General features: G+C 42.2%; 1 protein-coding gene and 1 long non-coding RNA gene across 7 annotated transcripts in view; one reads left to right on the plus strand and one right to left on the minus strand.

The window, feature by feature from the left end:
* Positions 1-26,967, plus strand: part of Ccdc91 (coiled-coil domain containing 91) — a 158,918-nt gene that overhangs the window by 64,181 nt on the left and 67,770 nt on the right. For all 6 annotated transcript variants that reach the window (XM_059256398.1, XM_059256399.1, XM_059256400.1 and 3 more), the window contains 3 exons: positions 536-643; positions 26,288-26,380; positions 26,850-26,918. In XM_059256398.1, coding sequence (XP_059112381.1) covers positions 536-643; positions 26,288-26,380; positions 26,850-26,918 — 270 coding nt within the window. The remainder of the gene's footprint in view (positions 1-535; positions 644-26,287; positions 26,381-26,849; positions 26,919-26,967) is intronic.
* Positions 22,096-26,321, minus strand: LOC131905530 (uncharacterized). Its single transcript, XR_009377989.1, has 2 exons — positions 26,212-26,321; positions 22,096-22,377 (listed from the first exon to the last, which is right to left on the minus strand). It is a non-coding gene; the product is annotated as an uncharacterized LOC131905530 (long non-coding RNA).

Below are 26,967 nucleotides of genomic sequence, written 5' to 3' on the forward strand. Positions count from 1 at the left end.
ACACCTCCACCCTTTCATCTTGGGGGCATGAGCATCCTGGGGGGCAGGTTTTAGTGTCTCAGTTGCTCAGAGCCGCCATCTGCTTCCACTTGCCTTGTGGTCTTGAAGATCATGCTTGGCCCATGGGTACTGCAGTGTGTCCAGAGGATGTGGAGTTTTGTCAGCCAGTGAAATATGTCTGGCTTTTTTTCCTTCCCCCCACACCCCCCACCAGCCTTCATTTGCTCTTCATCCTGTGTGGTCTCTACTGAACTGAATTTCTATTTAACAGAACTATTTACTCTCTTTATCATTTTCTATGGCTTGACTTTTTTAAGGAGAAGGTGTGTAGACTTTGAGCCAAAAAAGTGTAGTATGGGAAGCAATAAAAACCTGAAGATAGATGCTGATGTCCGTGTCAGTGCGCCGTGTCGTGTGTGTGGGTTCTGGAGTGCGGATTGCCCACTTGAGACGCAGAGCTGTCAGACACCCGCATGCCAGGAGTCGGCTCCGGGGTTGTCGGGTCCAACTAACTTCTTCTTTTTCATGTTTTTAGGCACTTCTGCAGTCTTCAGTGAAGCAGCAGCTAGACGCCATTGAGAAACAGTATGTGTCTGCAATCGAGAAACAAGCTCACAGGTGTGAGGAGCTGCTGCACGCTCAGGTACTGATTAACCATGCACCTCCACACATCCCTCTGCTTCCCTCTCCCTCCCTTTCCCTAGGCTACTGTCCCTTCCCCATCAGCTCCCTGGTGTTTGTGCCCCTTGATGTATCTCGGAGGAAAAGTACACTTGAGTAGCTTGATAATTTCATGGTGGACTTGGAATAGGGCCACAGGTCTGCACTACGCAGGTTTCCCCCAATCCACGATTACTCTTATTTCCATTTCTGGGTTATATGAAGCTTCACAAAGTCACGGAAGCAAAGAGATTGTTGAGTGCTTCAAAGCGTCTGAATGACTGTTGTGACAGATTTATAAATGATGTTCAGAATGTAAAATTGATTATTAATGGATAGAGAAAAACAAAATATGTCTATACTCAACAGGGAAACAACCTGTCCATCTTGGAGTTTTTGATTATTTTGTATACTAGTTTCTGTTTGAACATTTTTCTTTCACTATTTTTAAAAGCCAAAACAATAAGCTACTTTACATTAATTAAGCCATCAATTGAAGAGCGTTTATAGGTGTTCTGTAGTCAGTAATGTGTGTAAAACACTTCTTGTAATGTTTTATAACATAAAACTTGGAAAATGAAGTTGGAAGCAGCTTTTTAAAAAGTCCTATTCAATAGGATAGGAAGAAAATTAACAATAATTTCGGAAATAAAATAAAGTATAGCATTTGATGGAGATTTGTGGATAAAGTAGACTCAAATAGAGATCTGTTTTGTTAGAGAGAGAGAGGGGCGGGGGGGGAGAGAGAGAGAGGAGAGGAGAGAGAGGAGAGGGAGGGAGGGAGGGAGGGAGGGAGGGAGGGAGGGAGAGAGAGAGAGAGAGAGAGAGAGAGAGAAGAGAATATTTGGTCAGAGGATCATTTTGGGTAACAAGTAGTCTCTTTGGCCTCTTACTATTTTATTATAGTCTGCTCTGCTTGCTAAAGGCAAAGCCAAATGACAGTTGGGTGTGTTTCTTTACACTGTATTTGGACTTCTCAAATTGACGGAATTATGCATGTTATGGTAGGGCTGAGGGTGCCTGAAACAAACCCCACCAACCATGGGTTGGAGCATAGAGGGCTTCCCACATTGTCTGACACCTACCAGAGATGACCTGTGTTCATGTTTGTCTCGATTACTTCTATAAATATCTTTCACCTAATTCAGTCTCAAAAATATTTTCTTTTAAATGATTCGTAGTTTGGTGGTTTGGGAGTACATAAATATATTGAGGTATATCAGTTTAAACTGATTTATGTATGTGGTGTTTGAAATAGATCAGATTCCTTTTTTTAAATTTATCAGTACATGTCTTAGTTAGGGTTTTATTGCTGAGCTGAGACTATGGCATGACCACAGCAACTCTTATGAAGGAAAACAGTTAACTGGGGATGGCTTACAGTTCAGAGGTTTAGTCCATTATCATTATGGTGGGAAGCATGGTGGCATACAGGTAGACATGGTGCTGAAGAAGAAGCCGAGAGTTCTTTATCTGGATTCTCAGGCAGCAGGAGGAGCAAATGAACCACTGGGCTTGGCTTGAGCTTCTGAAACCTCAAAGCCCACCTCCTATGACATACTTTCTACAACCAAGCCACACCTACTCCAACAAGACCTCCAGTAATGCTACTTACTCCCTATGAGCCTAAGGGGGTCATTTCATTCAAACCACCACAATACACTTTTGTAGTTTCTTTTGCTGAAAAAAGATAATCTTCCATATCTAAATCTCCTTTATGTGTTTGTCAGAAAACAGTTGTCATGTATGTGGACTCGAATGACTTCCATCTCTCCTGTGTTCCGAACCTGTTCAGATGCTGTGTTTTATTTATACAGGTGTCTTACTGGTCTTGAACCAGGAAGTGTAAAGCCCTCCACATCCTTCTTGTAGTCCAGAATTGCTTGGCTACTTGATGTCTTAGGTTTCTGAGTAAAGTTTATAAGCACTGTGAATTTTTATGACAAAGCAGGTTGGTCTGTTGATTAGGACTGAGTTAGGTTTGGAGTGTGCCTATGTATGAGCAGGGTACATCATTGCTTGTTCAGGGGCTGCACAGAGTGTGCCTGTGTGTGAACAGGGTACATTGCTGCTTGTTTAGGGTTTTAGCTTATTGCTGCACTTCCTCAGTGTTTAGAGTCAGCACATTGGTTTCATTTCAGGCTTTTCATTATTGGAAATCTGTGTCATCACTCTCCCCCTGTTTTCAGTTATCCAGTTAGTGCTTGTTGCTACTACATAAAAATGCACTCTATCATTTTTATATCCTCTAAGGATCAAATATTACTTATCAGTTTTAGCAGGTTTTCTGCTAAAAATCCATGGGATTTCTGGGTATAAGACATTTTTTGCATCTTCCCTTTTATTCTTGATGTTGACATGGTTACTTTCTTTTGCTGTGATGAAACACCACAACCAAGGCAATGTATGGAGGGAAGAGTTTATTTGGGCTTCAGGTTCTAAAGGGTTAGGGTCTAATGATGGAGGGACAGCTTAACTCACCAAACTCTCAGACCATAAACACAAGGCAGAGAGCCAGCTGAAAATGGAGGAACTCATGTGCACTCAAAGCCCATCCCTCTACTGACGCACTTCCTGCAGCAAGGGTGTACCACCTAAACCTCCCTGCAAAGTGCTACCAACCAGGGACCAGGTGTTCAAATGCCTGAATCCATGGGGACTTTTCACATTCAGACCACTTGAGTGGCTTCTTCTTCCTTGCCAACTGAAGTTCTGTGGTGTTGAAGATGAGGAAGTGGATTGCATGGCCTTTTGATTGTGCTGCTCAAGGAAAGTGCTTCTGTTCTCACCGTGGGTGTAACTCTAGCCTCCTGTTCTTACCGTTGGTGTAACTCTAGCCTCCTGTTCTCATCGTGGGTGTAACTCCAGCCACCTGTTCTCACCGTGGGTGTAACTCCAGCCTCCTGTTCTCACCGTGGGTGTAACTCTAGCCTCCTGCTCTCACCTTGGATGCAACTCTAGCCTCCTGTTCTCACCGTGGGTGTAACTCTAGCTGTGGCTGCCTGTGGCAAAGCTCTATGCTAAGCTGAGCTCCTTTCAAATAGGTGCTTTTATTCTAGAAATAGATGTAGGATTTTATTAATCATCTGACTACACATTCTTCCTTTGAATAAGTATATTTGTGTTGAGGCTTAACATAACATTTTCGATTGTCCTTTTAGTAATGTGGAAATTTTGGTTATGTCTCTTGTGTTCAGATATTGGTAATTTGTGTAATGTTTCATTTTCTTTGCTCATCTGCTGGAGATTGATTAATATTTTGGAACTTCTCAAAGAGTCAGTCGATGAGATTTTTGGTTTTATTGACTTCCTTTTTTATTTTTTATCTCTGTGTAACTAATTTCTACTCTAAAATGTAGCTAGAGTTTTCCTGCCAGTCCCACAGTCGCTCAGACCCGACCAAGTAAACACAGAGACTTATATTGGTTACAAACTGTATGGCCGTGGCAGGCTTCTTGCTATCTGTTCTTATAGCTTAAATTAATCCATTTCTATTAATCTATACCTTGCCACGTGGCTCGTGGCTTACCGGCATCTTCACATGCTGTTTGTCATCGTGGCGGCTGGCAGTGTCTCTCTGACTCAGCCTTCCACTTCCCAGCTTTATTCTCCTCCTTGTCCCGCCTATACTTCCTGCCTGGCCACTGGCCAATCAGTGATTTATTTATTGACTAATCAGCAACACACTTGACATACAGACCATCCCACAGCACTAAAATTACTATTTAAATTTTCAGAGTAGTTGGATACCAGTTTCTATTCACTTAGGTCTCCAGCTGGGGCCTCAGGTCATCACCAGTGGAGTCCTCCTTCAGTGCTTTGTGGACCTGCTCTAGAGGGGGGAGTTTATTTTCAAAATCATGTTTTCACTTTCAATTAGAATGACTTTAATTTGTCTTGTAACTGGGTCTAGAAGTATCTTATTTATTTTCCAGATATTTTGATGTTTTGCAGATGTATTTTTTTTTTATTGATTTTAAGTCTTATTCTGATGTAGTGAGAGAGCATACTTCATGTGGTTTTGATGTAATTTTGAGGTCTGTTTGATGGCTCAGAATGTGTGGACTTTTTTTTTTTTTTAAATGCCATCATTTTGATAAGCCTTTTGGTTGTCCTGTTCAGGACTCGTGTATTATTATAATTTCCTGTCTGCCTGCCTTGGCAGTTGTTAAGGGAAAGATACTGAAACACTTGACCCATGCTTATAGATTAGCTCAGTTTTCTGTGCTTGTCTGTCAGGTTTTAGCCTTTTTTAGAACATTTGACATACAAACAGTTGAGGCACACTCATGAGAATTGCTATGCTTCCTTCATGTAGATGTCCCTATCCTCCTATGAAATGCCCATCTCTTACTCTGGTGATACTAGTTAGAATGAGATATACAGATGACCCACTTTTATTTTGATTATGGGTTATGTTAGTTGGGTATAATTTACTCTATGTTTTTATTCTAGATGAATTTTTCTCTAATTATTTCAAAGGTGTTTCTTGTAGGAAGCATATAGTTGCATCTTTTACTTTTTTTTACTTTTTTTTTTTTTTTTTTTTTGGTTTTTTGAGACAGGGTTTCTCTGTGTAGCTTTGCGCCTTTCCTGGGACTCACTTGGTAGTCCAGGCTGGCCTCGAACTCACAGAGATCCGCCTGGCTCTGCCTCCCAAGTGCTGGGATTAAAGGCGTGCGCCACCACCGCCCGGCCATATAGTTGCATCTTATTATTGAACCTATAATACTTTCTGGCTTCTACTTGTGTTTGAAGATTCTTAAGTTATTTTCCAAGTCAACGTTAAGGCTCATTTCTTAGGATCTATTTTAGGTATTAGCTTAAAATATTATTTGTTTGTAAAGTGGATTTTAAAATGAGTGTTTTAAAGGATGTTTATTGTTAGTAAGCACCTAGCCATGAAGTAACTATAAATATATTGGTAATCTTATATAACATATTATTTGTGACATTATGGTTTCTCATATGATCTTTCCACATGTAAATTGTGTTAAGAAATCTAATTATATACCAAAAAACACATTTTAATACAGATAAAATTTTGAGTTGAAGATGACTACCCAAAAAAATCTGCTTGGAAACATCTGTGTTAATATGCAGTAGTGAGATGTGTTTCTTTTTAAATAAATTTGGCAGTACTGAAATTATTGACATATTTTATGATGAATCTGGTTCCCAATATTACATACCACAAAAGCTATTTTGATAAAATCCTCAGTACACTTTTATATAATTAACTTCAAACAACAACTTCTTCCTGTTTATCTTGCGAAGTTGTGATATAATTTGCTCTGAAGCAATAGAAATTCTTGTAAATTGGCGTTACTTAGAAGCATAACTTTGTGTGTCTTTCTTTCCTTTTCATGCCACTGTGTGCTCAGCTGTAAGACCTCTACCACATAGGTATGCCGTAACCATGATAACATTATAGCACAAAGCATCACTCATGAAGTTGGTAATGATGGTGATTGGTGGTGTGAACATCATCTATGGTTGTGTCCAGTGCGTGATATTTGTTTGTGAAGGGCACTAATTAATGTATCTGTTATACTTTGTCATTAAAGACTGCTCTGTCTGCTAATCAAATCCTGTACCATCAACCAGGATACTGTACCATCCCAGTGGAGCTGCCTGCCTCCTGTGTTTACTACTTCTTGATGACCAAGACTTCTTGTGAGGTAGTTGTGTTAGATCCTCTTGGATTGTGTACATTGAATTGTACTAATGCCACAATGACACAATCATACAACAGTGTTTTTCTCTTGTTAACTCATGTATGAGTATATAAATTTAGGAATTAGCTTGTTTATTGCAAAGTCTTTTGGTATTGCAGTTTGAATTATGTTGAATCAGTGAAACTGAAGATGCATTGACTCCTCCAGTGCTTGAATGATGCTGTCTGCTCTCTGTGTGCCTGCTTTGAGAACTTCTGTTGGTGAATTAGTGCATTTTCTATTGCGGGTCACGAAATGTACAGACTGAAAGTGTGTAAATGAAGACAGGTTTGTTTTAGTCTCCAACTGTGGAGCTAGAAACATCGGGGGATGGTGTTCTTACTGGCAGAGTTCTAAAGCTGTTGGTAGGACCGTTTAGTAGAGAGATGAGAGAACATGTGTGCATTTGTGTCTGGTCTCTTTCTATTCTCATAAAGACAACAGCACTCAACTTTCCTGCTTTTTCCAGTTCTGTTAGCCTCCAAGTGTGCTACCTGTAGATACCACAGTGATTAAAGTTCTACCGTCTTAGGGCCTCATCATGGAGGATCAAACTCCAGTATGAGTTTCAGAAGGGACAAGGCATATGCACAGATTTTGTCCACATTTTGATATTTCTGTGGTTACTTTATGTTTTAGTGTGATTGCAATTTATTTTATATTAATTTCCTTTTATCACCTTCTGGGTATTTTGTTATTGTTCTAATCCAGACCTTGTATTGCTGTGAGAAGTCTTTCTGTACATTGTGAATATGTGTTGCTCTGATTAGTTTGGCCAATGGCAAGGCAGAATAGGTTAGGTGGTAAATTCGAACTGAAGATTCAGGAAAAGAAAGGAAAGTGAGGGAGACGCTTCAAGCCGCCACCAGGAGAAGCAAGATGTGAAAGTGCCGGTAAGCCACGAAGCCATGTGGCAAGACATAGATTAATAAAAATGGGTTGAGTTTTGTTATAAGAGCTAGCTAGCAAGAAGCCTGAGCCGCAGGCCATATGGTCTGTAATTAATATAAGCCTCTGTGTGTTTACTTGTGACCCAGGGGACCAGGCACTGACAGTAAGCTTGCTGTCCTTTCTGGATGAGCAGGACACAAGGAAAGTGGGGCCATGGCCCACTTCATCAATGTGAAGAAAAAATGAAACTGGCTTTGGAGATTGTCAGTGGTTTTCACCATAGAAGCCATGCCATTCTGAAGTACGAGGAGTTTCTTTCCGCTATACATGCTTTCCTCTCCTGCCTTTATCGGGGGCGGTGTCTCCACAGTAGCACTGTGGAGGAGTGAGTGTCAGGCTCCTGCCTAGACAGCAGAGTCTAGCTTCCAGCATTATTTTCTCTGCTGTAACAGTACCTTTTCATAATCTTAGAAATTGGACTTCATCTTCCTCAGAGTCGGTGACCTTCTTAGTGTGAGCCTGCCACCGAGGTGTCACTCTCAAAGCCTGCATGGTGTGTAACTAAGAAGACAGTGGCCGCTGCCTTTGTCCCATGGTTTCTAGTTTGCCTTTGAATAATGTCTTTTCTGTCTCCGTTTTGGATTTTGAATTATTGGGTGCTGACTAGTCTTCTTTTTCTTCCATGGTCATCTTGGCCACATGGTGAGACACTGTCCTTACCTTCTACCAAATACAGTCTTTCAAAAGTTAATTAATTTCTGGGTAAATAGGTGGGCAAACAAGGCATCATTTTCTGTCAATAAAATATTGGATAGTTGATTAACTGCAGTTGATGTATATGCATGTTGCATGCATTGAGTGAGCTTGCACATGTGTGCATAGTTGTGTGTTCATGTGTGCAGAGGTCCAAGGCTATGTCAGAAATCTTCCTCTCGTTTTCCACCTTATTCTTTTTTTGAGTGTGGGGGCTGTTCTTTTGAGATGGTCTTACTGTGTATCCCTGGCTGTCCTGGAACTCATTATGTAGACCAGGCTGGCCTTGAACTCATAGAGATCCACCTGCCTCTGCCTCCCAAGTGCTGGGATTAAAGGCCTGCACCACTACACACCTGGGTCCACCTTACCACCTTATTCTTTGCTGCAGGGACTTTCAGTCAAACCCAGGGCTCTCTGTGTTGGCCAGTCTCTGGGAATCCTGTGTCAGTCTTTCAAAGCTGGAATACAAGAGACCTGCTATACCCACCCCACATTTACAGCACTTCTGGTATCAGAACTAATCCTGCTGAGCCATCTCCCCAGCCCTAGATGGTCTTATCTTTTAAGCAGCATTCTTTATGTTTTTACGTGGGCTTTAATTACATTTCAGGAATGGTTCAGTCTACTCTGGACTTGTTTACATAGGTGTCAGGTGAGTCCCCAGCTGTTTGTTATCAAGGGTCATGTCCTTTGGAGCACCCTGTTCAATGCTGCCTAGAGTTCTCTGCTTCCCTTTGCTGGAACACTGACTCTTCTGTACTTAGGTGAATGTTGGATGTTGTAGCCTCCTTCTCTTGAGTCTGCTCTGTCTCTGTGCCCCTCTCTGCTGGCTCTCTGTTGGATACACTGTGGTTTGTCCTCTCTAGAGCACCCTGTATGTCTTGGTTGGTGGACTCAGCCATACTCTGCCTTGCCCAAGGCCTGGCACATGTCATTGTCCTTGTCTCTCCTTTAACCCACTCCCAGTTGCAGTGGTGCAGGCATTGGTAAGAACTTGAGAAGATAAATATTGTTAATCAAGACTGAAGGAATATAAATAAAAAACCAAGGAAAAGGTAGACTTGTATCATGACAACTTATTTTCCTTAAATAGATTAATTTTATGAAATAAAGTTGAAGGAGCTTGTGTCGCCTGACACTGTGACTCAGTGGATCAGACTGGCATGAAAGCAGATGAAAGGGTATTTCATTACTCTGTTCCTCAGGCAGAATGTATTTAGGAACGTGTGACAAGTGGGATTGATATCATAGAAATGGAAAGTACTGATATAAAATAGCTTTTAAATGTAACTGTACTACCGAGGAAATTAAGGCTGAAAAGGGAGAGAAAATATAATAGGTTCAGCAGAGTTTGAGCTGTGACTTAAGCAGTGGTCCTTTCCAAAGGACAGGAAGCTACCACAATCAGAGCTTTCCTCCAACTTCATAGTCCAGAAAGGAACTTGCAAGCAGGGTGTGCACAGAGGCATCAGGGAGTACCTGGGGAAATACAGTGTGGAGAGGAGTGTGCAAGGGTGTGCGTGTGCGGAGACACAGACAGACTTAGAGAGGAAAAGGAAAACTCTCCAATCGGTTGAAGGCCTTAAGTACTTTCCTGCCACAAAAGTACTTCTAGTGTAGAAGACCTGAGTTCCCAGTCCTCTTGCAGACCCTAAGGGCTTCATGCTTTTTATCAACACTTACCTCTTCCCATCTTCCCAGCCTGTTCATAAGGTGCTTTGGTGAGCATCCTTAGTGATGTATCCCTAAGGCTCTGTTCATTTGCTTGTGGTTGATATGACTGTCTTAAGGATGCTTCACCACGTCCAGGGCTTTTCTCTCTGCACATGTCTGCTCCTGTCTGCTGTGTCTTAGATAGCCATTAGCAGAGTCCACAAAGGTGGTGAGAGGCTCTATTTAAGTCTGTCACCCTCTCACCCTAGCATTGTCCTGTGTTCTGTCTGTCTAAGTAGAGCAGTGATTTGTAGTGCAGAGTGCTAGAATCACACAGCAGGGTGATAGTCTCGCTCCCATTCAGACTCAACAAAACCCTTTAGGTTTTATCTAACTCAGGGATTTGCTTGCGGTTGTTACTTTTGCATACTGATACTTCCGTGGGCAAAATGAGATGAAACTGTTGGTATCAGAATTCAGACTTTTTAAAAATTGTTTAATGACAAGTGTCACTAGCTCATTTTTTCTTAATTTTCTATAGAATGGTTATAAAACAGCAGTTTTGTCTAAGTTCTGCTGGTGTTTTTGTCCATTTTTAGCTGTCAGGACCACTTGGGTCTCATTCTCATAAAGTAGGCAGATAAAGTGTGCCCCACGACCATTTGTCTGCCAGGAAAAACACATTTTATTAACTGCTAATTATTGTCCCAAATGTATACGTAGGGATACGGTGAGCAGATTGCGGCTAGCCAGAGATTGTTTTCCTCCACCGCAGACTTCACTTTGCTTTATTCTCTGCATACAGTAAATTTAAGAAATTTAAGAAATCATTATTTTAAAATGAAGCCTTCTCCACTAATGAAATACTTGTCCCCATTTCTCTTGAATGCGTTATTTGAGGGAGATGAGTCACCATCCTCCTAAAAACAAACAAAGTGTAAAGAGAAGTCAGGTTCATGTTGTGAAGAAGGCCAGGACATGCACCATGCTTGTGTCGTGAGAGGATGAAGTAGATGGACCTCCTGCTTAGCCTTTCCGGGAGTTTCTTCACTGTGGAGTCTCTCTATGTAAAGATGGATTCCTGTCTTCAGTGGATGTTGTCAAAGAGAGAGAGCAGCAGGGTTGTTCAGGGGACTTTTGTCAGGGAATGGTCACAGGAAATTGGGAAACATGGCCTGCAGTCCTCAGGTGACCTGAAGAGTGGCCTCAGTGCCTGCAGCTAAACATGGAAGAGAGCATTCTTCACTTCCGAAAGGCACATTATTCAAGCCAGTGCTAGTAAGGATTGTTATAGATTCTGTATGACGCTATTCCTGGGGAAATGTAAACAAATAATCCAATGACAGACTACAACACGGATACCACCCAGGTCGAGTCAGTGAACCAGTGAGTTGCTGGGGTAATTTACAGGAATGTGGGTGAGGGGTTATGGGAGCAGAAATGACTCAAAGACAAATGCATCACCAACAGCCCACCCCAGCATAGGTAACAGCTCACAGATAGCTGAAAACCTGGACCACTTGCACAATTTGGAGTCAGCTATCACCTTCAGACAGCTCAGGTGATCTGAACATCTTCAGGCAGCTCAGCTTGTCTGACCCTCTCCCTTGGCCAGCTTTACTGTTTGTATAGGGAAGGGCTTCATGCATCATTGTAGCTTGAGTTTTCCTACCTGGCCCACAGTCAGGACAAATCTCTCTCACCTGCCAGCCCCACAGCCACTCAGACCCAACCAAGTAAACACAGAGACTTATATTGGTTACAAACTGTATGGCTGTGGCAGGCTTCTTGCTAACCGTTCTTACAGCTTAAATTAATCCATTTCCATTAATCTATACCTTGCCACATGGCTTGTGGCTTACCAGCATCTTCACATGCTGTTTGTCATCGTGGCGGCTGGCAGTGTCTCTGACTCAGCCTTCCACTTCCCAGCTTTATTCTCCTCCTTGTCCCGCCTACACTTCCTGCCTGACTACTGGCCAATCAGTGTTTTATTTATTGACTAATCAGCAACACACTTGACATACAGACCATCCCACAGCACATCATCAGGTCAATTTCTTTTTTTTATATAATTTAATTTAATTTTACATATCAGCCATGGATTCCCCTGTCCTCCCTCCTCCCGCCCTCCCCCCAGCCCACCCCCCATTCCCATCTCCTTCAGGGCAAGGACTCCCTGGGGATTCAGCTCAGCCTGGTAGATTGAGTCTAGGCAGGTCCGGTCCCCTCCTCCCTTCTTCCAGGCTGAGCAAAGTGTCCCTGCATAGGCCCCAGGTTCCAAACAGCCAGCTCATGCACTAAGGACAGGTCCCGGTCCCACTGCCTGGGGACCTCCCAAACAGTTCAAGCTAATCGACTGTCTCATTTATCCAGAGGGCCTGATCCAGTTGGGGGTTCCTCGGCTATTGGTTCATAGTTCATGTGTTTCTACTAGTTTGGCTACTTGTCCCTGTGCTTTTTCCAATCATGGTCTCAACAATCCCTCCTCTTTCTCACCAATTGGACTCCTGGAGCTCCACCTGGGGCCTGGCTGTGGATCTCTGCATCCGCTTCCACCAGTCATTGGATGAGAGTTCTACCACGACAGTTAGGGTGTTTGGCCATCCGATCACCAGAGTAGGTCAGTTCGGGCTTTCTCTTAGCCATTGCCAGTAGTCTATTATGGAGGTATCTGTGGATTCCTGGGGCCCTCTCTAGCACTTTGCTTCTTTCTATTCCCATGGGGTCTTCATTTAAAGGATGACTAGACTGCTACTCACAACTCCAGGGAGGTTACCTAGAAAAGAGGACCCTAAGAAAGACACAGGGATCGCCCAACAACAGAGAGATGGATGAGATCTACATGAGCAAGCTGGACGTGGGGTGGGGGGAGTGATGAAGGGCAAGGGTTGAGGGAAAGAGAGCTTAGGGGAGTGGGAGATCCCAGCTGGATCAAGAACAGAGAGTGAGAACAAGGAAAAAGAGACCATGATAAATGAAGACCCCATGGGAATTGGAAGAAGCATCAAGTCAATTTCAAGGACTTCCTGAAACTTTTTAGTTGTGTACTTGCTGAGCTTAAGAGCTTCCATAGAGGATGGACTGTTTCACCACCCCACCACCCCACCACCCCCCATTAGAACATCCTGTTTCTAAGGAGCTTTCCTCCAAGATAGAATGTTTTATCCCAGAGAAAATAACTGCACAACAGCAGAGTGTTCACATGGTAAGCTATAAAAAAAAAGGTTAGAAACTCTAACCAAAGATACTTTGCTAAAGAAATATATCTGGACCTATCTGAACCTTTTGAGGGACCGGTTAGGCTCATCAGATTAGAAAATGGGCTAGGGCGTATTTGTACTGCAGGCAGTTCTTCCAGAAACCCTGTGGACAGAAGCAGAATGTGTGAGAAGATGGACTTAAACAGCTGACCACTAGCAATGGAATGGCTTCTGTGTGGATGGGTGTCAGCTGGAGTCGGGTCTGTGGTGGAATGCAGCTTGAGTGTGTCTTTATTCTGCTCAGTGTTTTGTGAATAGTTGGGGCAGAGAAGACTCATTTCCACATTGTGAATAACACACTGGAAGTCTTAAAAACAGCACCATAGCAGCACTATCTAAAGTGCAGTTCAGGGGAATGAATATTAGGGTCTTACACTAAAAGCTTCTGTATCGGTAGAGTATTAGAAGGAGCCAAACCCAGCTGTGCTGTGTGCATTTAATATTTTGTCTTTAAACATCAAGTCTTAAGAGTTAAAAACACTAATTTAGTTTGAGGCTCCTATAATATTAATTTAGTTCCCCAAAATACTAGAGGTTTCGAACTTAATCATTTCATGGTCAGATTGCAGTGTCTTTCAAGGATGGTGAATACAGAGTTAGTGGAATGAATCTGTATAGTGCAGAGAGCAGTTGATGGTACTGATGATACACTCCTGTTTGGAAGCTTATTATGTAGGAAAAAGGTTAGGCTTGTTAGATTATCCTAGAATTAGGGTTAAACATGAACCTCCTATCACACTGGGATGCATTGGCCACATTTATCCAATTTCATATTAAAACAGCGATCTCTGATCCCCCAGCCTAGTATAGAGACAATGAGTGACAGTTCCCTAGAGGTGGCAGCTCTCCTCCCTGTGGAGGAACTAAGGTGACCTCACTGGAATGTTGGTGCCTGGGTCTCTAACATGTTGAGTGATGAGATCACATGTTCTTGTTTCTGTGATTCTGGAAACTGCTTTTGATTCACCCGTTGTGTCCTGCTTAGTGGAGATCCCGGTGTCCCCAGTGTCAACACAGGGCACCATTGCTCCTGAGTGAGAGTGTGGCCATTCTCCTGTGCAACTTAACACTTCCCACTTGACTAAAAGACAGAAAAATGGACATGGTGTGTGATGGTGGCCATTCCCTCCTCTGCTAGGAATATTTTTTGATGATTTTACTGTTTTTACATTAACAATTTAGGAAATATTGAGACTTTGTATAAACCAATGTCTCTTCAGGATAATATGTTTGTTAGAGTGCTCCTGTGGGTGAAATTAATATTGAAGTAATTTATTGTGAAATGCTTATTAGCTTTCAGCAGGAAAATATCAAAAGTAAATCACAGAAAGACAGTGAGATGGCTGCTGAGCTTGGAAGTTATCTTGGGAGGTGACTTCTATCCACAGTCTCTCCATTCCTTTGTCTGGAGGTCCTTGTTGATCATGATTTTGATGAAGATACAGGAGAAAGGTCTGTGTTAATGGATTCCACGCCAAACAAGGGATTAGAGTTAGTTGTTATTTTTGGTACCTTATAGTCCAGAATTCGTAAGGTTGAGTTAAGAAGCTTAGTTTTATTATTTGGACCCTTAATTTAAAGAAAGAATTGTTCCACTATACATAAGGCTTCTCTTGAGCCAAGCATTTCAGTGCTCATCATTTGAACCCTGAATATTTGTATGAAGACATAAGGGTTCATTAGATATGTTGATTTTATTTGTATATGCATGAGTCTATATTCACCTTAACTGTTGGGAGAAACTATAACATTTTGATGTATCAACAAAGGAGCAAATTAATAGGTTAAGTTCAGATTATACAATTAACAAAATTACATGTGTTCTGTCCAGAAAAGTGTATATGATCACATTATATACAGTGTGTGTGTGTGTGTGTGTGTGTGTGAAGCATTTTGCTGCAACTCATTAAAATTCATATTTATATATTGCTGGAAGGAAACAAACACTTCAGACAATCAAGAACACACCTCCATGAGGAATATGCAGTTCCACCCAAGATAGTAACACAGTCAACTCTCCTCTGTAAGTGAAACCGAATTCCCACAACACTCCTCCATGTGAAGAGGGACTTGGAATAATAGAAGTTTCTGGAATGCCACCAGTTTCCATCTGTGCCCAGGCAGCTTCCCCTGTTTACTCCTATATCAGAAATGCCAGAAGCCCACCTGTGGGCTGGCGTGATCTCTCATGAGCTCACAGACCAAGGAGTCTGTGACTCTAAAGCAGGGTAGGGGGAAAGTTAAAGGACTTTGGAAATAAATTAGTCATAGAATGGTCCTGCAGTCATTTGTCCAAGTTTACAAGACAAAACCACCAGGATAATTTAACACAGGGGCTTCACAGAGTCACTGTTAGCCACCCCCTTGGAAGACATGAATCTGAGTGACGCATTATTCTGATGGTTATACCCCAGCCAGGTTTGGCACAATTTATCTATTTTATAACTATTTTGTTAATTCTGGGCTGTCTCTGACAATTTCCTCTCATATGCTGCTCATCAGCAATGTTCCTTCCCTCCCCTTTCCTCTCTCTCCCCTTCTTTCTATCTCTCCCTTCTCTCTATGTTCATGCACAAGCTTATAGATGACTGTGTATGTCTAATGTTTATTTTAATTCTCTAGCCTCTCCTCTCCTGCTGGGGAACAGTTTTAAAATGTCTACTGTGTCTGTCCTTAATTGAATATGTAACTCACAGTGTGTTTTATGATGTTTATTTCACAAAAATGGTATGTATAGAAGTCATTCCCTATTTTCTACTAGACTACTCTGAAAGCCACTTAAGCATGTTTTTAAAATCCTGAACTGGCTGGGCGGTGGTGGCGCACACCTTTAATCCCAGCACTTGGGAGGCAGAGCCAGGCGGATCTCTGTGAGTTCGAGGCCAGCCTGGGCTACCAAGTGAGTTCCAGGAAAGGCGCAAAGCTACACAGAGAAACCCTGTCTCGAAAAACCAAAAATAAATAAATAAATAAATAAATAAATAAATAAATAAATAAATAAATAAATAAAATCCTGAACTGTTCCTGTGCATGAATGAGTATGTCTTCTTACTGTCGTCTGTTGCTGAGTAACATTCATGTATTCTAACATGAGTCTGTGCTATGATTCCACTGTGTTTTCACTTTCTGCCCTGTAGTGTAACAGACGTCCATGTAGTCCCCTTAGGCTGTCTCTCCACAGACCCCTCTATTACCTGCCAGACTTCTGTAGGAGACAGCAGGTGGTAGGTGAGGACCACAAGTCCTTGGGGACTGCTGTCTCATTCTGACAAACTTGAGTTTCACATCCTCAGTTGCCCCAGACTTAGATAATCCAGTTGCTGGTGTTTCATTCTTTGCTGTGATGCCTCATTTCCATCTTGAATTTATTGTGCCTGTTGACTCTGGGGTTGATCCTTTGATAGATTTGCCTGTTAGTAGCACTTTCCCCACTGACATTTATCTGTTTTCCTTGCCAGTTTTCAAGCGTTCTTTGTGAATAAGATGTATTAATCATTGTTATTTTTACTTCTGTCTGATAATCCCCTAAAGAAGTTTATTACATCTACAGCTGGTCCTGATGTCCTCTGCTTCCTCAGACTTCTCATTCTCAGCCTTTAGTGCTATGTTTGATGTACCAACAGAAGAGCAAATTAATAGGTTAAGTTCAAATTATAAAATTATCAGAATCACATCTGTTCTGTCTAGAAATGACATATGTGATTCCCTTGTACAGTTTGCACAAAACATTTTGCTGTATTAACTCATTTAATACTTATATTTAAATATTACTGGTAACAAATTTCAAATTATTATAGTTTGATTGCTGAATTATTAGCAGTTTCACACCATAAGTTGATTTCAAACTTCAGTACTTGTCTTGGATAACACTTCCAAAGACTAGACCTACAAATAGGCCATTGGTGCCACACAGATTTGGAGAGAAGTAGGAATGGAAATTTCTAGAACTCTTCCAGACAGAATGTGATGACCCTTGGTACAAAGTTTGCACTGCCTAAGACCTGACTGGTGTGACTCTGTGTGAGGAGCAGGCTGTTTGTTACTGAGACCATCCGTCCACTCTTCCTGTTCATAATTATCTCACTGTATGTACTGAGACTTCATTGAAATATTTTGCTAGAGGAACTATATAATACATTTTTTTCTTACTATAGTAAAGAAAATATTGTGGTTGAACCCCCCCCCCATTTTTTTATAGCTAAAGCATGTTTCTCACATGTAGAAGTGAAAGAGACAGTGGGTTTTGTTGATGTTTCATATTCTGTACAGTCAGGGTCTCACAACTAGGCTCTGTTCTCACACTGAGCTACACCTCTAGCCCAAGGCAGTCTTTTTAGTTTCTGTATTCTTCCTCTATATGAACATAAGATTTTTTTAGGGACTTAGGGGTTGAAGATATTTGATAGTACTAAGGTATTTGCTGCTGTTAAAGCTAATAAAGACATAAAGACAAAGATGTGTCCATTCTTCCCAGCACAGTCTTAACACAGTCCACACATTCTGACCATTCAGTCCACTTGGTATGAGAATAGCTCATGCTTTGTTACATCTTTTTCCTTCATGACCTCATGACTGTCATCTCATTGTTGAGGCCTGGAGCAGGGAGGTCGGTGTTTAAATCTTTTTATTGGTCATCTTATTTTGTACCTCTGGCCTGGTTTTCCACTGAGCCAGCATTTAGTGCATTACTGGTCTGTGTAAACCTTAGCCACCTCTATTTCTCAAGGTGGTCTGGGTAGTGAACTCCACTTGGGAGTCTTGTAGACAAGCTGGTTAGGGAGGCTCCTATTAAGTCCTCGAAATTTCAGTTGCACATGGAGACTTACTTGATTAATTTACTCCCACTGTTTCTGTGCAGGGTTTAGATGGATAGTAGCCTTTTCCCCTTTGTGATTCATGAAAAGATGGTTGCTTATTTTTGCCAGTCAAGAATTAACCTAGTTCTCACTTTTCTTGGGTTATTTTGGCAGTCATGTTGATATGCTAAAACTTGACCACAAACTTGTTTGTATAATATATGGCTAATTTACTCTCAGAGCTTTCAATACAGCATGTTCTGTACTTTAAAATATAGGACATTCTGTATCTCTAAGAAGCAAGTATGCCATAGAGTCAGCTATAAAATGAATTATACATAGTTATAAATACTACACTGGAGATGAGAACAAAGTACAGTGGGGTCAAAAATACTAAATATATATTAAAATATAAAAATTATATTTAAAAAATTTACATATATATATGCACAGCTTGGTCCTGGAAACCTGATCAGGGTAGTGTGACAGAGGAGAAAGAAGAGGCGCACAGACACAAAACAGAAAAGCTGGGATTGGGTGGGCTGTGTTTGAGCTGATGAAAGGCACGAACTATGTCATAACCCCACAGTTACTATAAGCAGCACAGGGGAGGGGCTGGCTAGTCTCTTCCTGGGAGGTCTCAGGTTGCATCATCCAGGAGGAAGCTGCAGGGACTAGTCCTTGCACACACTGTCAACATTCACACTCAGACCAGAAGTCTTTGCCATTCCCATAGGTCTGAGGCACTGGGGTCCTTGACATGACTGTGCCCGTGTCAAGCAATGCACACTTACTCAGAACTTTACCAGCTCTCTACACATTCGCTCAAGGCTTCCTTGGCTCCCCAAGGGACCTGTTTTCAGTAAATTACAGGAGGACATGCAAGAATGATCTTGGCAAAGCAGTATGAATCCTACATGATAGGTGCTGTTATCTTATACAATATTATAATGTAATATTAATGCTACTTTAAGGTAAGATGAAATTAGATCAACATTAATTACAGCCACCCTTACATTCTTTTATAAAAGTGTTAGCACTCGTAACTGTTTCCTTCCACCACTCTAATTCTAATGTAATCTTTCTCAAAGCCGTCCACTCATTCTTCTGAAGTGCCTTTCTTTTCATTAAACCACACAGCTAAAGTGTACTTAAGAAGTAGAAAAAGCTTTTGCTTTTTAGTTCACTTCTGACAGGGTTTAGCTATGTAGCTCAGGCTCCCACACTCCCTACGTAGCTCTCAATGGTCTGGACCCTACGACCTTCCTGCTTTGGCATCTGCAGGGCTGGGATTCCAGACTGTGGTTCATATTCATTGTGTTTCCTACCTGTTGGAAGTACTAACTGGCACAAGATGAAATCATATCAACACTTATTATAGTCATCCTTAGATTCTTTGTTGTTTTAAATTTTATACAGGGCCTCACTATATAAATTACGCTAGCCTGGAACTCACAGAGATCCACCCACCTCTGTATCTCGATTTCCAGGATTAACTATATAGACCACCGTGCACTGCTCTCCTCAAATTCTTTAAGATACACAAATAACTAACCCAAATTTTGGAAGCTCAAAAGAAATTCCTGGTTTAAAAAAATGTCTCATAGAATGATATAATTCAAAATTAGAAAAGTGATCAGTCAATCCCAATTAAAGGTATTTCTTGATCTCTTTGAAAAATGTATGTGCATAAAAGGCATAAGGACTGTTTTGCTGTGCCATGTTTTTTTTTCTCCATTTAAGTGATTACTGCAAGGCTGTGTGGATTTGTCCATATTCATAGAACAATGCCCCATGGTAGACTTGGTGTGAGGAACACTGCAGCAGACCCCGACCAGGAAACATGCTTTCTTCCCAGCCATAAGAGGCCCACTGTTCCGCCAGTCAGCACCCAGTCCTTCAGGTCCCGTCGAAGTACCTACTGTTGTTCAAGTCTTCCTTAAATCTCAGGAAGAATTATTTTTGAATTATCATTTGTGTATGTGTGTGTGTGTGTGTGTGTGTGTGTATACACATTCTACTGAATTTTCTATGTTGTGTGCAGATGTGTTTGCATGTGCACGTGTGTATTTTAGAAAGAAAACTCAGAATTATGAAATGAAGCTGGTGAGGTAACCATCCCGACAGGAAGACTGTATGGGGCATGATGGTTGTCACATCTCTGCTCCTGTGATGGGCACTTACCTCTGTTTGCGCACCCTTACCACCCTTACCCTATGAAGGAGGAATTGCTGATAAGGTTGCTAAGTTGGGAAATATGATCCCAGCTGATTGTAACCTATGAATCTGGCTCATTTCTTTCCTCTTGGGACCCCTGTCTTGGAGCTGTCTTAACTAGAGTGCTGCTTATATTGTGTGTGACATAGATCTTCTAGTACCTCAATTGTCTGCAACTGAAAAGTGTATCTGTTTCAGTACAGAATTTTAGTTAGAATATTTTTAAGCCAGGCAGTGGTGGTATACACCTCTAATCCCAGCTCCTGGGAGGCAGAGACAAGCAGATCTTTGTGAGTTCAAGGCTAGTCTGGTCTACAGAGTAAGTTCCAGAACAGCCAAGGCTACACAGAGAAACTCTGTCTCAAAACAAACAAACAAAAACCCACCCCCCATATAATATTTTTTAAATGTAGGTAGGATCTTTGTTCATAATTGACTCCTAAGTATTTCATTGTGGTCAGATAATATTGTCTGTGAGTACATACATGTGTACATCCCATGTGCACAACACTGAGTTTTGACATGTCATCACTCCTTGGAAAGTGTGTATTTCTCAGCAGTTGTTCATGGTATGCATCTGTTAGTCCAGCCCACTGTGGTCAGATTGTGCTACAGACTGATGTTCACAGCCCAGTGCATTGATTCTTGAGAAGGATTGACGGGTTGCTTATAAAGCACATGAAAACTCATTGCTCCAGTGATGAGATGAGTCAGCCTTCCATATGGCCCTCTCCATCTTCCCCTTACATGCCATGGACATGTGTCATTAGGCACATGCACGTGTACAGTTGTGCTGTGCTCTGGATATCATGGTTCCAGTGATGCGCCACCCCATGTGTCATTAATAAAGCAGTTTCGTGTCAGGTATTCTAAAGTTTGCTTTGGTGTCTCGCTCTCCACATACTGGTTCCCGCGCTTCTGCTTCAGGGTGAACCCCTTGTGAGCAGTGGGTATCTGAGCTTTTCACTTGATGAACAGTTTCGTTCTAATGACTGTTTTTAGGCTATAGACACTGCAGTTCCCATCTGCCTGGTGCAGCCGCTCATCACAACTTCCTACATAGTCGGCTTTCGTAGCAGCACCTTTGTCCGTGAACCTTCCCAGTGTCACACCAAGGATATAGTTCCCCTCAGTGTTACTCTTGAAAGTGCACATTGAAGAGTTTCCACAAATGTGTAACAGCCTGAATCCAGCCCTTCACAGCCCTGAGAAGCACTGGCGATGTCTGTGGTCTCCTTAGTCTGCCCTGCAGTGAGATAGAGCTTGGCTTCTTAGCTGAAAGCCTTTAGGATCTGACACCTCCTTGCTGCTGCTATTTCCTTTTCATAAAGTGCTTTGTAAACAGGTTTTGTTTATCTGTTCTACACTGAATGGCATGTTGGATACTTGTAAATTTTAGCAGTTAGGTATAGTGCTGCACACAACTGTGTCCACATCTTTGTGTGGACGTGAGTTTTCATCTCCTTCAGGTAAGCTTCAAGGCAGCATGATTGATAGGCTGTATGAGGGAACCATGTTAACTTTGTAACCATGTTGCCAAACACACTGCCACAGTACTTGTGCTATTTTGCACACTTAATGTGGCTTAAAGCATTCCTTTCTCAACTGACTTTAAAAAGTCTTATTCTAGCTGGTTTAGGGATATTGCTGTGTAAAATATGAAAGTGGAGTTTGTAAGATGAGCATGAGAATCCTCAGCTACCAGGTAGTTTCTGATGCCTTCTTGGGAGTTAGAACTACAAGCTCTTTATGCCTCCCAAGGAAAGCTCAGGTGATTTCTGAAAAGTTAAGTGTGGAGTAAAACCCTTGCCTGGACAGCTGTGTCTGTCCTTCCCCCTCCCTAGCTGCCATGGGGTGAATGTCTGTGTCTTCCAAAATGCATGTTGCAAGATAATTCTTAGCAAGGCAGTACTGAGAGCAGGGCCTGGAGGAGCTGAGTGAGCTTAGTACCTCAGTTTACCTTTCAACAATGAGAACACAGCCTTGAAGGCATTACCATGAGACCAGGGAGACTACACAAGTGACATATAAATTCCTGATGCATCTGACTTCCATGTCTTGAAGTATTTGTCACAGTCACACAAACAGGACGCTGCCAAGACACGAGCTACCTGCTGTTGGGCTTGGTACACACTGGAGTCATTTCTCGACTGCTGGGAGAGTTTACTCTGCTGATTAGGCGAATAGAACAGGGCTGAGGTGAGTTTTCAAGAGCTGTTTCATTTAGAAGTTGTTGAGACAAAGACTGCTTCATGTTTGAAGTGCGTCTGATCCTCTGATGTAATAAAACGGCTGTCTAAGATGGAAGCCTGCTGTGTAAGTGCTGCCTGGCTTCCCAGTGCGTGCCTCATTTCTTCACCCTGGAATTCAGTGTGTGCTTCATTTCTTCACTCTGGAATTCAGTGCATGCTTCATTTCTTCATTCTGGAAAGCCAAAAAGCCCTGTTTAAATCAGAGCCACTTGTTCACCGGTGTTTTCCTGTGCTTGTTACGAACATGACTGTTGGTTGAAGTAAATCTGCTAATACAGGCATATAATGGTCTGATTTTGTTCACAGTGAGAAGCATGTTGATGTTTCTGGTTTTGTGAAAACCTCTTCAAATAGATGAAATCTCAGTTTATCTTCTATAAGGTTTCTTTCCCAGTATTGTTGGCCCATAAATGAGTGACTGACTGTAACTCATATTGTGGTAAGATGCTTATTAAATTATCATGTGTTTCCATTCATATCAAACAGAAATAAGTGTGGGAGCACACACTTAAGATTCCTTCTAGATCACCTGGTGTGTGTAGGGTCAGCAGCTTGGAGAAGGTCAGAGACTGTTGTACAGAATATGTACTACCACCACCCCAAACATGGAAAAATAGTAGGAGGTTTCAGGTGCATGGTTTGTAGGTAACTGTATGCCTGGCCATGAACACCAAGGTGGCTTAGTCTAAGCTGCAGTATAGAAGGGGCACCATGTGTGACGGGGTGGCTCTGTCTCAGACATGTCTTGTGACTTACATTCACATTCCAAGGAAGAAGAAGGTGTTTGTTTGTTTGTTTTTCACATGTTCAGGATTGGGTAAAAACCACAGAACCTCTATACTGATATTTGAGTCTGCAGGGAGCATTTTCACTTGGGATAATTTCTTCCAAGGAGGTATGGCATTCTATTCCTAGATGCCTTTCCTTTTGGCTGTGTTTTAAAAGATTGTTTTTGACACCCTTGTACCCAGCTTCTACTCTGTAAAGGTAGAACTTATTTCTCCAATTGAATGATTTTTATAACTTTTATTTTTATATTTTCATGTAAAATACATATAATTTTTTTTTTTTAGCAAACTTTGCACTGCAGTTTTAAAAAGCAGTATAGTATCTTAAATAGGCAAAATGTAACAGATCCCTCTTGGATGAGATTTGCTGGGATAGTTTCAGTTAATTTTCATAATGTCTTTATAGGGCTGTAAAGCCAAGTCTTGTTAACCAGAGCAATTGGGGTAAAGCCATCGCACATCACCTATTCCGTAGTGAGAAGCAAGAGTCAGCCCTTCACCACAGCTGCTGAGCCTATGCAACCCAGTGCCTGCACCTGCAGACAGACATTCTGGGACACTGCCACATTTCAGAGCCCCGCTGGTGACTGAAGTCAGCCTAGCTTTGGACATTACCTTGAACCAGGTTGTAGATATTTGTAAGAAAAATAAAGATGAGTTTTTAAGATCATTTGTGACTGCTTTATCCATGGTAGAATGGGTAAACCTACTGTGTATTTATACAAAAGAATTCTACTTAGTCATAAAATGAATCAACTAGTGATACATGCAGTTAACGTCTACATATCAGATAGTGTGTCTTCAATCTGTATAAGCATGGTGAGTTAAAAATCCTTGTCTGCCATTCCTCTCCTCTTCCTGTGAATCATAGAGTGAACGAGAATGGACACTAATTCTGTCTTACTTTAAGAGTACTTTGGAAAGGACAGGAATAAACAGATGAAATCAATTCTGCTATAGACTGATTGCTGTGAGTGAGGCCTTCTGTGGAATATTAATTATGTAGCTTTTGTTGCTATAGGTCATAACTAGGTAGAACTGATAGTTATTAACAGAGTTATTAGAGAATTGACCCTTCTGGAAATGAGTCTATAAAACTGTTGAAGAATTCATGAATACATGAAAAGGGGTCACCCTCACTAAGGCTCGGATTGCATACTGGAGCATGAGGAGAGTGGGACAGCCCAGCAGACAGTGTGAGTGTTTAGTGTTGCCCCACCTCATATAAAGCATGAGTGTGTGTAAGGTCCCAGGGAGAGTCACAGTTATTGTCGCCTTGCCTGTGGTAAGTAAAGTAAGTAAAGAGCTCATTTCAAGTGACAGTATCAGTCTGCCTTTGTCCAGATCAGGCCAGAGTTGATGTTTGTGTGCTATACTGGGTGCTGTGGAGTAAGAAGCATCCTTCTGGTGCATTTTCTCAGCATGGCATTGGCATTTTAGTGCACATGTCCTGTTCGTGTTCTTGTTGGCCACTGAGGAGGGTTGGCTCACCTGTCACTACACATTGTTGACATAAGAATTTTTCAAGGAAAGGTTGTTTGTAAAGTTATTTGTGACTGATAGTTTATTTATTTATTTTTAATTCTAGAAATTTTGTTGAATTATGTTTACCAAACCTCTGTAAGCCTAAAATGGTTAGCTTTCTCCTCGAGAGTTGTATTTATCTGTTTTCATGTTTATGTGTATGCGGCATGTGTGCATGCGTGTTTGAATGTGTAGTATGAATCCTAATTGGTCTTATAATAAAAACCCGGGAGCCAGATATCAGGGCAAATGCTGAAAGATCAGAGGAAGTAAGCCACAGCCACTTCTCACCTCGCCAACTCCTTAGCGGAAAGGGGAAGATCCTGTCTCCATGAATCTTCAGACTGAATGGCCCTGAGTCTGTAGCTGAGTTTTCTCTCTGGGTCCCACTTATAAACCCCGGCAGTCCCTTAGCCACTTATAAAATAAACATACAGACACTTATATTATTTAAACTGCTTGGCCACTAGCTCAAGCCTATCATTGTCTAGCTCTTACTCTTATATTCAGCCCATTTCTATTAATCTATACTTTGCCACATGGCTCATGGCTTACCGGTACCTTACATCTTCCTTGTCCTGGTGGCGGCTGCAGTCTCTTCCTCTCCACCTTCCTGTTCTCTCAATTTTCCTCTCTGCTAGTCCCGCCTATACTTCCTGTCTGGCTACTGGCCAGTCAGTGTTTTATTTATACAGAGCAATATCCACAGCACTGAGTCCTCATCCCAAAGGGCACCAAATTCCTGTCTCCTCCCGCCTTATATTCCTTTCTCTGCTCAGCCATATCACGTCCTGTTGCAACCTTCCTGGTGCTGGGATTAAAGGCATGTGACTCCCAAGTGCTGGATTAAAGGTGTGTGACTCCCAAGTGCTGGGATTAAAGGTGTGTACCATCACTGCCTAGCCTCTATGGCTAACTCTGTGGCTGGCTCTGCCCTCTGATCTTTAGACAAGCTTTATTTGTTAGAGCATATATAAAATATCACCACGTGCATATGTGTGGGCATGTGTATATGATACACATATGTGTGCAGCCTGTGGAAGCTAGAGATTGCCATCAGGTGTCTGCTTTCACTCTCCACCTCATATATGGAGGCAGGGTCTCTCATTTGAACCCAGAATTGTGCTGTTTGGCTAGCCTAGCTAGCCAGCTTGCCTTGGGGATTCCATTGTCCTGCCTCCTGAGCAATGGGATTCCAAGTGTGTCAGCACACTCGCCCAACATTTACAGGAGTACTGGCACTCTAAACTCAAACTCTCACACTTACATGCAAACACTTTCCTGATAAGCCATCTCCCTAACCTCACATGTATCAATTTTCAGTCTGTCTGTTTGTCTTATGTATATCTTTGTATATCTTCTCATATGTGGCTTTTGTTTATGGTGCTGGGGATGGAAATCAGGACCTTGTACATGGGAGGCAGACACTTTGCCATGGAGCTATGCCCCAGCCTTCTTTTTGGCCTGTTGTATTTTGAGGCATGGTTGGACTTTAGTATGTAACACAGGCAGGCATTGAACTTGGCATTTTCGTGTGTGTAATTAAAATTAAGTGGATGTTGTCTCTGACCCTGTGTACTTACATGGGGTGAAAGCTAAGGTTTTTGTTGGATGAATTGCCAGCTTGGGTTTCCTGCACCCTCCACCCTCATTTTGCCAATATTTCTGTGTTTCCTCCAGTGATCACTGGTTACCTGCGTACAGATGTTCTCTCTTCTTACTGGTCGATTTTCAGAGCCATAACAATACCTCAGGTGTCTTTCCTTGTAGCATCAGAGGCTCCTGGAAGTGCTGGACAACGAGAAGGAACTATTAAGAGGAAAAATCCAGGAAGCTTTGGATCAGCAGTCGCAGGAGCAGAAGGTAAGGCCTCAGGTACCCAGAGCTTGAGAAGGGTGGGTCAACTGCCTGGGGTACCCACAGCGGGAGAAGGGTAGATCTACTGCCTGGGGTACCCACAGCGGGAGAAGGGTGGGTCAACTGCCTGGGGTACCCACAGTGGAGAGAAGGGTGGATCTATTGCCTGGGGTATCCACAGCAGGAGAAGGGTGGATCAACTGCCTGGGGTACCCACAATGGAGAGAAGGGTGGATCTACTGCCTGGGGTACCCACAGCAGGAGAAGGGTGGGTCAACTGCCTGGGGTACCCACAGTGGAGAGAAGGGTGGATCTATTGCCTGGGGTATCCACAGCAGGAGAAGGGTGGATCAACTGCCTGGGGTACCCACAATGGAGAGAAGGGTGGATCTACTGCCTGGGGTACCCACAGCAGGAGAAGGGTGGGTCAACTACCTTCCTTTGCTGAATCCTCCCTTTTTCTTCTTGTTCATAGGAAACACTGGGAAAATGCCTGCAGGAAGAAATGCAGAGGAATAAAGAGACACTGGAGTCAGCTGTGAAGGTAGGTATGCCTGTGCATAATGCTGGCATTCTTTCTCAGCGGAATGAAA

Source organism: Peromyscus eremicus, chromosome 3, assembly GCF_949786415.1.
Source record: "Peromyscus eremicus chromosome 3, PerEre_H2_v1, whole genome shotgun sequence".
NCBI classification, from domain to species: domain Eukaryota; kingdom Metazoa; phylum Chordata; class Mammalia; order Rodentia; family Cricetidae; genus Peromyscus; species Peromyscus eremicus.